General features: G+C 39.7%; 1 protein-coding gene across 15 annotated transcripts in view; it reads right to left on the minus strand.

The window, feature by feature from the left end:
* Window positions 1-14,447: 14,447 nt before the first annotated feature.
* Window positions 14,448-18,165, minus strand: part of TRPC1 (transient receptor potential cation channel subfamily C member 1) — an 88,414-nt gene continuing 84,696 nt past the window's right edge. For 14 of the 15 annotated variants that reach the window (XM_008266183.4, XM_070071639.1, XM_070071637.1 and 11 more), the window contains 2 exons: window positions 17,508-17,702; window positions 14,448-16,291 (listed from right to left, as the gene is read on the minus strand). In XM_008266183.4, the coding sequence (XP_008264405.1) occupies window positions 16,064-16,291; window positions 17,508-17,702 (423 nt within the window). In that variant the 3' untranslated portion in view covers window positions 14,448-16,063. 15 annotated transcript variants of the gene reach the window in all.

The following is an 18,165-nucleotide window of genomic DNA, read 5'->3' on the forward strand; positions in this document are numbered from 1 at the left end:
ACCCAGTGCCTTCACCGTCACGGGAAGCAGCACCTGACTTGAGCTCAGTACTGTCTCCTAGTTCTGAGGGTAGGACTGGCCAGCCTGATACCTGGCCATCTCAGGACTTGAGAAGTGAGCCTGCCATTCCTACCCTGTTAATCCCGTCGCCCGGATCAGGCTACAGCAGACGCATCCTGCCATTGCCACTGCCTTTTACAAATCTATTTTCACCCGCGAAAGGACTCCCGTCGTTCACACAGAGCTGCTTAACATGCAGTTAGGCGTGTGGGGGATGACCAGGAGGCGGCCAGCGAGGGCCAGCAAGGGGCTGGGAGGAGGGGCCCACCATCCCCGTCTAGAGATGGTAGGAGGAACCCTATGGATGAGCAGACTTTGGTCTTCCCTGCTACAGCAAAGTTTAGAAACGGGGAAAAGGTTCTTTTGGGTGAAAACAGTTCTCAGCTGAGATGACTAGATATTTAAAGTTGTTCCAAAGGGGAAGGACCGACCCTCTGTTTTGGCAGCTGAGTGAGCAAAAGGAAGCAGTGAACAAAGGCGGATGGGGAGGGCCAGATCCCTCCCCCTGCCCAGCAGCTGAAGACATGGATGAACCCGAGCGCTAGCTGGCGGCAGGCTGCTGGTTTTCCCTGGCCAGGGCCAGAGAGACCCCCTCAGTCACACAACTTGGCAGAGCAGCTGCACCCCGCCAGGATGCAGCTATGGAGCCCTAATCCGTTCCAGCCTTCTCAAAGCAAGTGGGCTCCTTTCGGGAATACGTGGGACTCCGGTGGTTACTCCCTTAAAAGAATCTTCTTGTTAATGCATTATAAGCAGCATGCTTGCAGGAATCCATTTCCTGCAGTACCAGAGGAAAGACTTCCATAGCTTTCTGAGTTGGGGCTTGGCTCACAGTGGGGTTAAAAACAGAAAAGTAATCCAAACTATTGGGGCCGGCGCTGTGGCGCAGCGGGTTAACGCCCTGGCCTGAAGCACTGGCATCCCATATCCAAGGTGCTGGTTCAGGTCTCTGCTGCTCCTCTTCCGATCGGGCTCTCTGCTATGGCCTGGGAAAGCAGTGGAAGATGGCCCAAGTCCTTGGGACCCTGAACCGCATGGGAGACTGGAAGAGGCTCCTGGCTTCAGATCAGTCCAGCTGCAGCTGTTACGGCCAATTGGGGAGTGAACCAGCAGATGGAAGACACTCTCTCTCTCTCTCTCTCTCTCTCTCTCTCTCTCTGCCCCTCCTCTCTCTGACTTTCAAATAAAAATAAATCTTTAAAAAAAATCCAAACTGTTCATATCGTTGACATTTCTGACACAAAACTTAGAACTGTTGAGGGGATTCCCAGTTAATCATGTATGGTGCTGGTCCGTCTTAATTCAGTTGTTTACACCAGATTATCAAGCTCTAGGTAAGTCGCTCTTTCTGATCCTACACTCATTCTGTAACTTTTTACCTGTTTATCGAATCATTCATTTCAGGGGCTGGCGTTGTGGCGGAGTGGGTAAAGCTGCCACTTGTCATGCTGCCATTCCATACAGGTACCAGTTCATGTCCCGGCTGCTCCACTTCCAAACCAGCTCCCTGCTGATGGCCTGGGAAAAAGCAGAAGACGACCCAAATGCTTGGGCCATTGCCACCGTGTGGGAGACCCGGAAGAAGCTCCTGGTTTCATTCAGCCATCTGGGGAGGGAACTGGTGGATGGAAGATCTTTCAAATAAATAAATCTTTAAAAAAATCATTCATTTTGACTGAACTTCAGTTTCCTTAGTAACTCAAGACGAGGGAGCTCAGATTAAATGACTTCTGGGATTCTGTACTATTTTAGGAAATGTTTCTTTTAAACTTTTTTATTTTTCAAGAATAGTTGCTAATGTTTTGCTTCTAAGTATTATAGAATCAAGCTCATACATATATATGAAAGAGGAATTGGCAATTATACTAACATATCACAAAACCATTTCAAAATTAGAAACAAGACTTTCTAATATATTTTGGAGGGTCTTGCTAGCTTGATTTTCATCTTCTGAATTCCATTCCAGTTCCTATAACAAAAATATAAGAATCTTCAAAGTATCCAAGTGTTAAATTTTATTACTTATTCAATAGCCTTGGTTGAAAGAAATTTACCTTTTTTTTTTTTTCCTCCATGTAGGATACCACTGCCAGATGCCCCTTAAATCTTCTGGACAACTGAAATGATGTAAACAATGACAAACTTTTTTTTTTTTTTTTTGACAGAGTGGACAGAGAGAGAAAGGTCTTCGTTTCTCTGTTGGTTCACCCCCCAAATGGCTGCTATGAATTTTTTGGAAGCCAGATGCTTCTCCTGGTCTCCCATGCGGGTGCAGGGCCCAAGCACTTGGGCCATCCTCCACTGCACTCCTGGGCCACAGCAGAGAGCTGGACTGGAAGAGGAGCAACTGGGACAGAACCCGGGGTGCCAGTGCTGCAGGCTGATTAGCTAAGCAAAAATACAAATCTATCAATAATTTCAATAAACATAATTAGACTAAACCCAGAAGTTAAAAATAATGATCACTGGTTGGAAAACAACTCTCTCCATTTCAGAGAGACATCTAAAACATAAAGAGATGGAAAAATTGGGAAGAAAAGGATAAAAAAAGATCAACTTTGTCTCTCTCTCACTGTCCACTTTGCCTGTCAAAAATAAAAAAAGATCAACTTAGTAGGCAAACATCAACCAAAACAAAACTGGTTTGGCTTTGTTAGTACAAGAACAAAAAACAAACCTTCAGTCATTACTCAGGATGAAGAGGGCTACAGAGAGAACAATTGTAATTCTGCAGGTAGCTAATAACATCCTTTTAAAGTTGGTAAATCTAGTATTATATAAATGGAAACTGACAAGTTTATCATAGTGGGTGATTTTTTAACATTCTTTCTCTCAGTAATTGACGCATTTAAAAGAGAAAACAGTAACATTTTCAGCCAAAAAATTAACTAGATTTGCCTGCACACATTATACAGGACAAAACCAACAGCATGTTGTTTTTTTAACTCAAATGGAACATTTTCAAAACTTGCCCACTTACTGTCCCATGAAGCAATCTCAACAAATTTCAAAGACTATACAGATACCTTACTCCTCCAATGACAGTGAAGAATTAGAAATTAGTAACAAAAAAGGTAACAAGAAAACCTTCTACTAAAAATTTTTTAAAAAGTGCTTTTAAATAACTCTTGATCGAAAAGATACCATAGTAGAAAACAGAAAATATCAAAAACAGAACAACTATAGAAATATTGCATTTCAAAATGAGTGGAATGAAGGTAGCTTAAGCATCACTTTAAAATTCACAAGAGTACTTCAAAAAGTTAGTGGAAAATTGAATTAAAAGTTTATTTTTTGCACAAATTTTGCTTATCTGAAAGGCAGAGAAAAGGGGAAACAGATCTCCCACCCTCTGTCTCATTCCCCAAACTCCCACAGCAGCAGGGGCAGGGCCAGGCAGAAGTCAGAGCCAGGAGCCCCGAGTCTCATGCCTTGGGGTCAGGGACCCAGATACTTGAGCTACCTGTTGCCTCCCAGGTCAGCACAGGAAGCTGGACTCAAAACTCAGGCCCTCTGATAGGAGATGTACGTGTCAAGATTTTACTTATTTGAGAGGTAGAGTTACAGAGAGAAAGGACTTCATCTGCTAGTTCACTCCCCAAATGGCTGCAACTGTCGGAGCTAAGCCAATCCAAAGCCAGGAGCTTCTTCCGGGTCTCCCACACGGGTGCAAGGGGCCCATGGACTTGGGCCATCTTCCATTGCTTTCCCAGGCCACAGCAGAGAGCTGGATCGGAAGAGGAGCAGCTGGGACACGAACCAGCACCAACAGGGGATGATGGCACTGCAGGTGGAGGCTTAGCCCACTATACTACAGCACTAGCCCCGTGGGATGCAAGTGTTTAAACACTATGCCAAACGCCTGCTCCAGATGTAAACATTATGAAATTCAGGCATAATGTTTTAATAATACCTGTTTTTCATGAACTTTTTGAAGGTCCCTTGTATAGCCTTACAAATAATACAAATTAGGAAGTTAGTAAAAGAACAGAATAAAAAAGTGGGAAGAAGTAAGCATAGAGCAGAAATTGAGTAAAGTAGTAATTACCAATAATTAAAGTTGGTTCTTTAAAATGACGACTATAATTGACAAAACTCTGTTAAACAAGAAGTAAAAAGGGACAAGTAAACCAATTTAGGAATAAAAAGGGGACCTTACTGTTGCCATTGATTTCTCAACAATGTTACAGTGGATTCATTTCTGAGAGGAGCAGCGTGGTGGGGGCAAGAGGTGCAGAGTCACCACACAGACCCTGGAGTCAGGTGAAAGCAGGCCTGAGGCGAGCAGCCCACAGACTTGTTTATTACAGTTGGAACAACATCTTATATAGCCAAGACCAGCCAATCTGGTCAACGGGTGGTCTATGCCCCAACCAATCACAGCCTGTTGCCAGGCAGGCTCCGTTGCCAGGTGGGTTTCAAAGCCATTCCTGAGTAACTGACACTTGCTTGCCAGTGGCCACCTTGCCATGGCCTTCTCATTCCACCACACCTTACGACAGATTTTGCAAAATCTTAAATGGAAATAAAACAATGTCATGAACCAAAATATGCCCATAGATTTCTAAACTCAGATGGAAATGTCAAATTCCTGGGGTGAGCAGGGGTCCCGGTAAATGAGGAATAGAAGCAGAATACTGACACCACCACACATCCGTCAGGAAATTCAATCAGTAGTTTAACATTTCCCTCAAAGAAAACTCCAGACCCAGTCTTACTTGGAAGGTCTACCAAACAATGAAGAGGCAAATACTGCCAACCCAACAGACACTATTCCAGAGTATAAACAAGGAACATTTAGCAGTTATTTTTTTTAATTTTCAAGATTTTTTTAACAGAAAACTTTTATTTAATAAATACAAATTTTGAAAGTACAACTCTTGGATTATAGCGATTCTCCCCCCACCCCATAACCACCCTCCCACCTGCAAACCATCCCATCTCCTAATTCCTTCTCTCATCTCATTCTTAAGATTCATTTTTAATTATCTTTACATACAGAAAGATCAACTCTATACTAAGTAAAGATTTCAACAGTTGGCACCCACACAGGCACACAAAGTATGAAGTACTATTTGAAGATTAGTTTTACTGTTAATTCTCTTAATACAACACATTAAGGACACAGGTCCTTTTAAATGAATCTTATTTATTTTTATTTATTTGATAGGTAGAGTTTAGACAGTGAGAGAGAGATCTTCCTTCCGTTGGTTCACCCCCCAAAATGGCTGCCACGGCCGGCACTGTGCCAATCCAAAGCCAGGAGCTTCTTCCTGGTCTCCCATGCGGGTGCAGGGGCCAAGCACTTGGGCCATCCTCCACTAGCCTCCCAGGCCACAGCAGAGAGCTGGACTGTAAGAGGGGCAACCGGGACAGAACCCGGTGCCCATATGGGATGCCGGCACCACAGGTGGAGGATTAACCAAGTGAGCCGCAGCGGCACCTCCGCACAGTGACTCCCGTTGTTGATTTAACAATTGACACTGTTATTTATGACGGCAGTAATCACCCAAGGCTTTTTTTTTTTTTTTTACAGGCAGTTTGGACAGTGAGAGAAAGGTCTTCCTTTGCCATTGGTTCACCCTCCAATGACTGCTGCGGCCGGCACACCGCACTGATCCGAAGCCAGGAGCCAGGTGCTTCTCCTGGTCTCCCATGCGGGTGCAGGGCCCAAGTACTTGGGCCATCCTCCACTGCACTCCCAGGCCACAGCAGAGAGCTGGCCTGGAAGAGGGGCAACCGGGACAGAATCCGGTGCCCCAACCAGGACTAGAACCGGGTGTGCCGGCACCGCTAGGCGGAGGATTAGCCTATCGAGCCGCGACACTGGCCCCCAAGGCTCTTGTCATGAGCTGCCAAGGCTATGGAAGCCTCTTGAGTTCACAAACTCCGACCTTGTTTAGACAAGGCCATAATCAAAGTGGAAGTTCTCTCCCCCTTCAGAGAAAGGTACCTCTTTCTTTGATGGCCCCTTCTTTCCACTGGGATCTCACTCACAGAGATCTTTCATTTAGGTCATTTTTTAGCAGTTAATTTAATGAGATTAATTTATTTAGCAGACAATAGGGGAAATCTCCATTTTGATTTCATGTATCAATGTAGGTGCTAAAGCTGTCAACAAAATATTATCAAGTTGGATTTAGACCAGAAAAGCATATTTAACATTTAAAAAAACCAAGTGTAGGGGGCCGATGTAGCAGGTAAAGCCTGAGGTGCCAGCATTTGGGCACCAGTTCAAGTCCTGGCTGCTCCACTTCTGATCCAGCTCCCTGCTATGGCCTGGGAAAGCAGTAGAAGATGGCCCAAGTCCTCAGGCCCCTGCACCCACATGGGAGACCCAGGGGAGCTCCTGGCTTCAGCCTGGCGCAGCCTCGACTGCCATTGCCACTTGGGGAGTGAACCAGCAGATGGAGGATCTCTCTAACTCTGCCATTCAAATAAATAAATAAATCTTTAAAAAAAATGCAGGTGTAGGTGTTGGGCCTAGTGATTAGGACCCCTGTTGGGATACCCGCATCCCTCACCCCCATCGCAGCGCTTGGGTTGGAGTCCCAGCTCCATTTCCAATCCTAACTCACTGCTAATAACCAACTGCTCAAGTAGTTGGTTCCTTGCCACTCATATGGAGACCTGGATTGAGTGCCTGGCTCCCAGCTTCTGTGAGCATTTGAGAAGCGAACCAGCAGTTGGTGAGTGCTGTATCTCTCTGACTCAAATAAATTTAAAATAGGTATTATACTTTTAAAAAAATCAATGAATACCCATTGCAAGAATAATAGCAATTTGTTATTTAGGATTCCATTAAATTTATGTGGTGAAGGATTATCTTTTTTTAGGTTAACTAAGCAAGTTTTTAAAAAGATTTTATTATTTTGAGAGGTAGAATTACAAACTGTGAGAGGGGAAAAACAGAGAGAAAGGTCTTCCAATCACTGGAAGGGCCGGAGCTGCACCAATCTGAAGCCAGGAGCCAGGTGCCTCTTCTGGGTCTCCCACTCAGGTGCAAGGGCCCGAGCACTTGGGCCGTGATCTACTGCTTTCCCAGGCCATAGCTGAGAGCTGTATCAGAAAAGGAGCAGCCAGGACTAGAATCAGTGCCCATATGGGATGCCGGTGCCACAGGCAGATGATTAACCTGTGCCACAGCACTGGCCCCAGCAACAATTAAAAAAAAATTTTTAAAGATGCAATGCCTGGATTCCATATGGGTGCCAGTTCGAGTCCTGGCCGCTCCACTTCTGATCAGCTCTGTACTTATGGCCTGGGAAAGTAGAAGATGGTCCAAGTCCTTGGCTCCTGGACCCACATGGGGGACCTGGAGGAAGCTTCAGGCTTTGATCGGTGCAGCTCTGGCCGTTGTGGCCATCTGCGGAGTGAAGGAGTGCATTTAAGATCTCTCTCTTGCTCTCTCTGCGTTTGTGTAACTGCCTTTCAAATACATAAATAAATCTAAAAAAAATTTAAAAAAGATTTTATTTATTATTTGAAAGAGCCACAGAGAGAGGGCAAGAAAGAGAGATTCTCCATCTTTCAGTTCCTCCCCAAATGGCTGCAACGGTTAAGGCTGGGCCAGGCTGAAGCCAGGAGCCAGGAACCAGCTCCGTCCAGGTCTCCCGCATGGGTGGCAGGGGCCCAAACACTTGGGGCATCCTCTGCTAAGCAACAGAGCCTTGCTGAAAATTATCCATAGTCAAAAATTTTGACCAAAGGCACAACAGTGAAATTTTTCGTTCTTTATTTAGTCATTGTTATTGGCAGTCATTCGTATTATTAGTCATTGCTCAACAACTGAACTCTCAGATCAAATAAATGTTGTAATTAGCAATGAACTGTAAACCTACACTAACTTTCTAGTGGTTATCTCCTCTTTTCATTCACTGTTGACACATTTTAAAGTTAAATATTTCAGCAACAAGAGCAACAAAGCAGTGAGCACACTTCACAGCAGTAATAGATCGGCAATGCTAACCAGGAAATCTTAGGTGCAATTAACCATTCAGATCTAAGTGTATCACAGGCCTGTCCTGGCACCAACACACTGAGTATCTAACACAAGGGAAAGTGTTAGACTCTCTTCTGGGGGATTCTTTGTCGCAGTCTCGAAGACGTCTATGCAGCCATCTTGGGCCTCCCTAGATGACGTCTCAGGTACAAGGAGACAGACTTAGGTCAGGGGCTGTATACCCTACCTGAACGGTTAGCCAGTGTCTCTTGTAACAACTCCAGCTGCATAGCTTCCAGCCTTGTCACGGATGACTTGCTAGTTCTAAGAATTATGCACTCAGGAAAGCTCAAAGCCATAGCTCCCATAATGGGTATTCCAAGTTCAACCACAGTTCCTCCCAATCCAGGTGCAGTTTACCACTCACCCTCACTTGCAGCGTGAAGCAACATTGTTAACATACTGTGTTAGGAGATTGGTAGGTAATGTCAACTCAACAAAGGTCAAATTGTTAATAGAATGAGAGTTCTCTGAAGCCCTGTTCACAGTTAAGGAAAAATAATTTCATCATAATAATGCAGATAAAGCATTTGTTCTGACTCAATATTGATTCATGACATTTAAAAAATAAACAGAGCAAACTATGAATAGAAGAGAATTTGCTTCAGCTGACAAGAATGCAGCAAACCTCCTGTGGGAAAGAGTGAAATCTTTTATCATCAGTGGTGTGACAAAAAAACATCATTTCTATTAAAAAGTGTGTGAGAGACAAAATAAAAAAATACAATCGTAAAGGAAGAAATAAGACTATTATAATTCAAAAATAATATATTATCCAAATAGAAAATCCAGGGTAACCTGTAGGTAAATCACTAAACCTTGAAATGTTTCACACACAATTGTTCCATAAATATATAAGCTTTAGGCCGGCGCCGTGGCTCACTAGGCTAATCCTCTGCCTTGTGGTGCCGGCACACCGGGTTCTAGTCCCGGTTGGGGACCCGGATTCTGTCCCGGTTGTCCCTCTTCCAGGCCAGCTCTCTGCTGTGGCCAGGGAGTGCAGTGGAGGATGGCCCAAGTACTTGGGCCCTGCACCCCATGGGAGACCAGGAGAAGTACCTGGCTCCTGCCATCGGATCAGTGCGGTGCGCCGGCCGCCCTGTGCCGGCCGCGGCGGCCATTGGAGGGTGAACCAACGGCAAAAGGAAGACCTTTCTGTCTCTCTCTCTCACTGTCCACTCTGCCTGTCAAAAAATAAAAAAATATATATATAAGCTTTAAGTTCTAAATGTCGAATAGTATTTTGTTTTCTAAGTGAGTCTTTGGAAGCACCTCACACACACTCTTACACAGGGTTGATGGGTGGTCAGGTGTGGGGGTGTTCATGGCTGTATGGAATTGAGTATGCAGACTCAGTAGCCCTGGGCCACAGAAATTTGTTCTGAGAGATTTTAGTTATTCTTAAAAAATCCCAATTTTTCAACTTTTTTTTTTTGTCATATGCTTCTTCCTCTTAAAAATATTCAACAACTGGGTTTAAAATGGCTAAAATTTGATTAGCTAAAAATTTGAAACATTATCTTCTGCTTTAAGAATGTTCCAGTTCTGATACTATGGGCTAAATTTAAACAGTGAGATGGAACTTTTAAGTATAGAAATCTATTAAGAAATTTACAAGTTTATAATAGGACTTTCAATACTCAATCTCAACAAAAAATTGCTATCAACAGCAACATAATGCAATTAAAAGATTCCTGGACAAGGAGGAAGAAGATTGGGATTCTCATTCATGGTGGAGCATTGGGAAAACTTCGGTTTCTTTATTTGTAAAATGAGAGTGTTGATTTGGGTCATTTCTGAGTTACTGTCTGACCTTAAATTGTTTCCGGACCTTTGAATATCCAAATTGATCAGGATAAAAAGTGATACAGGAAGTGAATTAACCAGTCTCTCCATTCCAGCCACTCTGGCCCCTCCTCGTCCTGGGGTACTTTCTGAGGCTCACTCTTGCTTTCTTATTTCTGTTTAGCGCCTCAGTGTCTTCCATCTCTCTCTAACTCTCACTCATCTTGCTGGTGTCTGCTTGACTCTGGCCATGACATTAAAAATCTTTAAGATAATTCGCCATTTAAAAAGCAAAGACTAGACATCTTATAAGCTTTGTCCACTCACCAAGATGGACCTCCAGTGAGAAATTAATTCAAAAAAGCAAAGCTTTCAGACATATCCTACCTGAAACCAAAAATTCAGTTCAGGGTCTCAAGTTCATAATTATGCAACACTGCAGCAATTACTTAAAGTGTGTTTCCCACCTATTAAATGAGACTTGAAGTAGGTGATTAAGCTTTCTTCCAATCCAATGTGAGGAAACAGATCTACAGCAGGCAACTAACAGGCGAGTTAGCTGACTGGATGCCATCCCTAGAATATTTACACAAATAGATAATACCCAAACCTCCATTCAACAAATTAGTGCCATTCACCATTAACTCCATTTTTAAGCTCAGAATACAGAAAGAGGAAGAGAACTATTCCCTTCTGTGCTTAATCTATGTGTCAACTTCAAAAAGAAAACATCTGCTCTGAAACAATTATACAAATTGCAGTGATTGTTTGCTGTTTCCATTGAAACATAAAATGGGGAAAATGTATTTTAAAATATAAAGCTGAATTAACCCATTAAATTAATTCAATTTCTGAATGAGTTACTGATGAGGCTTATATATTTCTTCCATAAACTTTTGTAACAGCACCTGACAATTTTAGTGTCATTCAATAATAGTAATGTCCAAAATTAGAGGATAATTAACTGAAGGAAAAAAGGAAGGGAGGAGCAGGGAGAGAAAGAGAGCACATGAGCTTTTCAATGCTTCAGTTCCCAAATGCCTGAAACTAAGAACTCAGTCCAGGTCTCCCATGTGGGTGGCAGGAACCCAAATAATTGAGCCAAAAGATTATTTTTAAAGCATGTAACTAGCACATGAAAGTTTCCTAAGTTTTCTGTTGCATATCTAAAGTATTTATTTCAAATTGGGAGTAGAGGGAGAATATAGAACAATGTGAAATTACCAAATGAAGAAAAACATTGTAATGGGAAATTCTTCCAAGTATATCACCAGAAATGCAACATGTTTATGAATGAGACAGCAGTGCCTGAAAGCTAACAAATTAACTTACAAGTTGAGAAATTCGGAGCAGCTGCTATCCTTGATATTGTTAGTATTTTTTAGTGTAAATCTGAATAACCTGATTCAGTTAGTTTACTGCCCAGGTACTATTAACATATTTGGTATTTTATAAAATTATTTTCTAAGGAAAACAAAAATTTTAAAGTCTAAGGAATCAAGACAATTGTCTTTATCATGGAGAGATAATCGGTATTTGTAAGTAATGAGATGCAGAACAACTCTCATCCTATTTTTAAGAAAGTGTGGGGCGGGTTCTTAGCATAGTGGTTTTGAAACCTGGGTTCTGTTCCCAGTTCTGGCACTTGACACCAGCTTCCTGCTAGCACAGATCCTGGGAGGCAGTGTGACGGCTCAGGTGAGTGGGTTATGCCATCCAATGTGGTAGAACTGGGTTGAGTTCCCAGGTCCCAGCTTCAGCTTGACCCACTCCACAAAACATTGCTGAGAAATTAAAGATCTAAATAAATGGAGAGATACAACTTGTTGAGGGACTGGAAGACAATATTAAGAAGTCAATTCTTCCCAAATTGGTCTCTATATTCAATGTACTTACAATCAGAATCCCAGCAGGTTTTGTGGTAGAAAATAAGCAGATGCTAAATTTTTATTAAAGAGGAAATAACCTAGATTAGCAAATATAATTTTGAAAAAGTAATGCAAAGTTCTTTACATTGGCACAAATTCCTGCACCTACTGCCACTCTGTTGTGTAAGTGATGGGCTACCAACTGTTATATTCAAGCAGTTTTGAAGAAGAATTGTAAGATTTCAGTGTTATTTGATTATTTATTTTGCAATGTTACATTTTATATTTTTCTACCAGGTTTATTGGAAAATAATTCCCGTACATTAAAACTCTTTTTAAGAGTACAGTTTGAGTTTTATAATCTCCCATCAAACCTGAGTAACCAGATTTTATTTGGTTCCTATAATTTTCCCCTTCTAGAATGTCATACTAGTGGGATCCTACAGTGGCTTCTGTGACTATATAGACCCCTCCCAGCACATCTGAAACCATGAAACTACTAGGGGAAAACATAAGATGAGAAATTAAGACATTAGTGTAGGCAAATTTTTTTTTTTTTTTGAAAAGACCACAAAAGCACAGGCAACAAAAGCAAAACCAGACAAATGGGATTATATCAAAGCAGCTTCTACACATCAAGGAAACAACCAGCAGGGTGCAGAAACAACTGAAGAAAACATGAGACAAGGAGTAATAACCAGCATATACAGGGAACTCAGAAAAGTCTAATAGCAGAAACAAAACAAAAACATTTAAAAATATGCAATAAATCTAAATAGACATTTTCCAAAGGAAGACATACAAAATGAGCAACAGGTACATGAAAAACTGTTCAACATCACTAATCATCTGAGAAATGTAAATCAAAACCACAATGACATAACACTTCACTCCAATTAGAGTGGCATCATACGCCGCATATAGAGATCCAGTTTCCCCAGCACCATTTGTTGAAGACTGTCCTTGCTCCAGGGATTGATTTTAGCTCCTTTGTCAAAGAAAAGTTGGTTGTAGATGCATGGATTGATTTCTGGTGTTTCTGTTCTGTTCCACTGTTTTTGTGCCAGTTTGTGCCAGTTACCAGGCTCTTTTGATTATAAATGCTCTGTAGTATGTCTTGAAATCTGGTATTGTGATGCCTCCAGCTTTGTTTTTGTTGTGTAAGATTGCTTTAGCTATTTGGGATCTCCTGTGCTTCCAAAAGAATTTGAGGAGCATTTTCTCTATATCTGAGAAGAATGTCCTTGGTATTTTGATTGGTATTGCCTTGAACCTATAAATTGCTTTTGGTAGTATGGACATTTTGATATTGATTCTTTCAATCCACGAACATGGAAGATTTTTCCATTTTCTTTGGTGTCATCTTCTATTTCTTTCTTTAATGTTTTATAATTCTCATTGTAGAGATATTTGACATCCTTAAATTTATTCCAAGGTATTTTTTTTGTGAATGGGATTGACCTTCGAAGTTCTTTCTCATCCGTGGCATTGTCTGTGTATACAAAGGCTATTGACTTTTTTGTGTTGATTTTATATCCTGCCACTTTACCAAACTCTCCTATGAAATCCAGTAATGGCTTCATGGAGTCTTTTGGAACCTCTATATATAGAATCATGTCATCTGCAAATAGGGATAGTATGAATTCCTCCTTCCCAATCTGTACCCTTTTTGATTTCTTTTTCTTGCCTAATGTATCTGGCTAAAACTTCCAGGACTATATTGAATAGCAATGGTGAGAGTGGTCATCCTTGTCTGGTTCCAGATTTCCAGTGCGAATGCTTCCAACTTTTCTCCATTCATTAGGATGCTGGCCGTGGGTTTGTCATAAATTGCCTTGATTGTGTTGAGAATGTTCCTTCTATACCCAATTTGCTTACGGTTTTCATCATGAAAGGGTGTTGTATTTTATTAAATGCTTTCTCTGCATCTGTTGAGATAATCATGGCTTTTATTCTTCAGTGTAGAGTGGCTATCACAAAAAGATAAAGGATACTGCTGGTGAGGACATGCAGAAAAGGGAACCCTTAACACTGCTGGTGGAATATAAATTAGAGCAGCCACTGCTAGAAAACAGAATGGAAGATCCTCAAAAAAAATTAAAAATAGAACAGCAGAAATCTCACTATTGAGAATATATCCAAAGGAAATGAAATCAGTTGAAGAGACATTTGCACTCCCGTGTTTACTGAAGCACTATTCCCAACAGCCAAGATTTGAAATCCAAGTCCAAATGACCATCAACTGGTGAACAGATAAAGAAAATGTGTCATATACTTACATATATACACAATGCAATGCTATTCAGCTAGAAAGATGATAGAATCCTGTCATTTAGGACAACATGGATGAAACTACAGGAATTGTTATGTGAAATTGTCCAGGCACAGAAAAAGAAATAATGCATAATTTCACTTATATGTAAAACCTAAAAAAGTTGATCTCATAGAAGTTAAAGAGCAGAATGGTAGTAACCAGAGGCTGAGGAGAATAAGAGGGACATAGGGATGGGAAAAAGTTGATTAACAGATACTAGTAGGGTGACTATAGATAATAATGGACCATCTTGTGTTTTTCAATAACTAGAAGAAAGCATTTTGAATATTTCATCAAGGTAAGTGATAGACGAGGAGATAGATTTGAGCATTACATGATACATATGTTATCAAAACGGTTTATGTATCAGTTAAAAAATTTAAAAGAAGAGCAAAAGTTTAATACAATGGACTGTCAATTTATAATCTAATGTCAAGTTTTATTCACCTTTTTTCTTACAATACACTGTCATTCAAAATATACCTCATAAGTAACTCATGCATACAGTAGGCACTCTATAAATAGTTTTATTTAATAATTATTTTTGAGAATGACTAAAAATCCTGATGTAAAATCCCAATTGGGAAGTGCATAATCCCATTGTAGACAAAATATATAGCTTTACAATAAACATTTTTATAAGAATTTACCCAAAAAAGGGAACACTTAAAATTTGGAAATTAAAAAATAAAAAGTAAAAAGCAAGATGAAACATAGTACTATATTTAGACAATGATCCCTGGATCAGTGGTGATTATAGACCAAGGGCTACCTGCACCCTGTGGCTTTAAGACTATCTGACATTCAGTTAAGAAGATAATACATACCTAATACCCTCTTAACTGGATATGCTGTAAGAATATATAAGCAATAGCCTGTGAAAAAATTTTAGCTACATCTCTTATGTGAACACAGAAAAAAAAATAAATACATACTTTATTCTCTAATTTCCAAAATCAAGCTTTTCATTTTAAGCAGCAAAAATGACCCACAAACATGAAATCACTTTAGAAGCCATGTTAAATTCTAAGGAAAATACTTTGGGAGACAAGCTTAAGAACCTTAGTTCAAATATAAAACAAATCTTGAGTCTTCTGAAGTTTTACCATACCAAAACAAGTGCATCTATACATGATACAGAAGTATCTTCTATTTTATAACTATAAATATTCACTCCAGCTTGAAAAAGAATTATAGCACTATTATGGCAAGGAAAAGTTAGAAGCAACAAAATGCCTAGAGGAGTAGCTATGCAGACTTAAAAACAAATATCCTAAAGCTAAAAAATAAATGTTATTTCTGATCTACAAGTTTTTCAAAAACTATATAATTATATAAAAATTTAGATACATAGACTATGTCAATACATGGAAATGTATATATAAAATACTATTTAAGTGAAGAAAAAAATATAAAATGATTATACCATGTAAAAGTAAATATATTACAGTAACAAAAACTGAAGTGAATTTAAATTGATAGACATAAATAGATTCAAATATTCATTAGAATTTTGTTGCTTAAGATTATAATAAAAGAAAAAAGAAAAAATAAACTATTATTTTAGGTAAAACTATATTCCTAAACAATAAATACTAAACTATATGTGAACTCCTAAAACAGAGATGTTAAAAACCATGACTTCTGGATTTCAAGTGATAGCATCCTCAGTATGAAGATCAGCCACATTTGCTGATCTTCACTTTACAAAACATTCTGAGCAATGGGAACATTTATAAATGCCCTTTACAACATAAAAAATTTGAAAGCACTGTCCAAATAAGAAAACCAAGCAGCATGCGAACAAAATCTATCTACTTTATGCATTTTGCTCCTGCAAAAAGCCACTAACAAAGTTTTAAAAAACTAATTCTCAATATATATTTTACATAACATATTTATGCTATAAATATTTTAAAGAATGGCTTTTACATAATTCTTTTTCAATATATATCTTACTTAATTGCAAGTTGTGCAAATACAGTCTATTAGAATTGTTACTGAAAATTACCCTCCACAAGATTTAGAAAATGGTTAATTTCTTGGATAAAACATAGCATATTTAGAAGTCCGAAAGCCAAGTAAATCCCTTATTTCATTCCGGAATTTTGAGAGATCTTGGCGCAGTTCATTTAGATTTTCCACAGTTGCCTGATCTGTACTCTGCATCTTCTGTCTCATGGAAGTCAAGTAACGGTGCACTAAACAGCACATCACTTTCTGGTAGTTCTCATCTCTCTTTTGTTTCAAGTTTCTCCACTCCTTCAAAACAATGATACGATACTAGTGACATGCTCAACATGTTAGTGAGGTGAGGTGTTTTTTAAAAAAATATTAACAAATACAGACACATCTTTTAATATTTTCTTAGACTAGAATTTTGTCACTATATGGTATATTTAATACTTGTTTAAAATGAATATAGCTTGCATTATTTGTTTTATTCATTTGCCTTTATGTTACCTTGATTAAAAAGAAGTTAGTCTTAGAATCCTCAATATATGGCAAACTGTGTGCCAAAAGTGGCACACCTCAATTTGTTTACAGATTATTTTATTGGAAAGGCAGAGAGACAGAGATGGATCTTCCAACAGCTGTTTCACTCTCCAACAACAGTGGCTGGTCCAGGCGCTCCATCCTAGTCTCCCAGTAGGTGGGAGGGACCCAAGTACTTTGGCCATCTCCCCACTGCTTTCCCATGCACATTAGCAAGGGAGCTGGATTGGAAGCAGGGCAGCTGGGACTCGAATTGGTGATCTGATACAGGATGCTGGCATTGCAGGCGTCAGCTTAGTTCACTGCACCACAATGCCGGCCCCTGGCTTTTTTACAGCCTATGAGCTATGAATGATTTTCACAGATGAATATGTGTAATACATCTGATAGGAAACTAATTTTGAACCCTATTTAAGGGAAATTTTATCTTCATCAAAAGGTACTCTATTCTTTTCACTAAGAAATATCACCAAAATTACTCAATCATAGTTATAGTTTTAATATCATCAATAAATTTTTGGTAATTTGTTTCCTCTATTATATAATTGCTTATATAATATCTTATTCTTTTCAGGCTAAAACAAAGTCAAAAATATTTACTTTTACAAGAAAAAAGTCCCCAACTGCTGGTTTACGGTAACATTTGTGTTGAATTACTGTTGTAAAAATCTGAATGAACTTTATAGACATTCTTTATCTACAGTGAAAGAACAGGTATTCTGAACATTGCCCATGTTGTAAAACTATGAGATGAGATTTTCTAAGATGGGGAAACTTAAGACTGAGTTTTTTTTTTTAAGCTTTTATCTCTCACTTTCAATAAATATTTATTGAATTCTTACTTTGTTATATATTATGCCATGCATTAGGGATCTGGCACTGGACAGAGTTAGAGCCCTTTAAGGAGCTTGTATATTTAAGAAACATCTGTGTTCAGAAATTGTTAAAACTTAGATTGCAATTCAAACTTGTAATTTCTTACCTTTAGACTGTTTTGCCGTTTGACCTTGCCTTTTGAAGTGTGAGAGCAAATCCACTTACTGAGGCTACTAATCATATAGCAGATAGTCTTTGGTGAAGGAATGATGTTGAAAGGTGGGGGTAATGTACACTTGTCATCAAAGTAGCTAAGCCACAACTTAGCTCGAGCAAACTTCCATTCTTTGTCTTCATGATTCTTTAAAGGCAAATGAAAAGGCAACAGAGAATATGAATACACATGCATACAAGGGTAGGCAGAAGAGAGCTATTCAAATATTTGCACATGTTGCAGATAAATATTTGGCCCAAGATTTGTGATTATTGTATATTGTTTATAGTTTTAAAATCTCTATTTAAGGGGGCCAGTGCTGTGGCAAAGTAGGTTAAGCTTCTGCCTGCGGCACCAGCATCCCATATGGGTGCTGGTTTGTGTCCTGAGTGCTCCTCTTCTGATCTAGCTCTGCTTATGTCCTGGGAAAGCAGTGGAAGATGGCACAGTTGCTTGGGCCCTTACACCAGCATAGGAGAACCAGGAGAAGCTCCTGGCTTCAGATCTGTTACACAACTGGCTGTTGTGGACATTTGGTGAGTGAACCAGCGGACAGAAGACCTTTCACCTTACCTCGCAAAGAAATAAAATCTTTTTAAAAAAAATCTCT

This window comes from Oryctolagus cuniculus, chromosome 4, assembly GCF_964237555.1.
Source record: "Oryctolagus cuniculus chromosome 4, mOryCun1.1, whole genome shotgun sequence".
Classification (NCBI taxonomy): Eukaryota; Metazoa; Chordata; class Mammalia; order Lagomorpha; family Leporidae; genus Oryctolagus; species Oryctolagus cuniculus.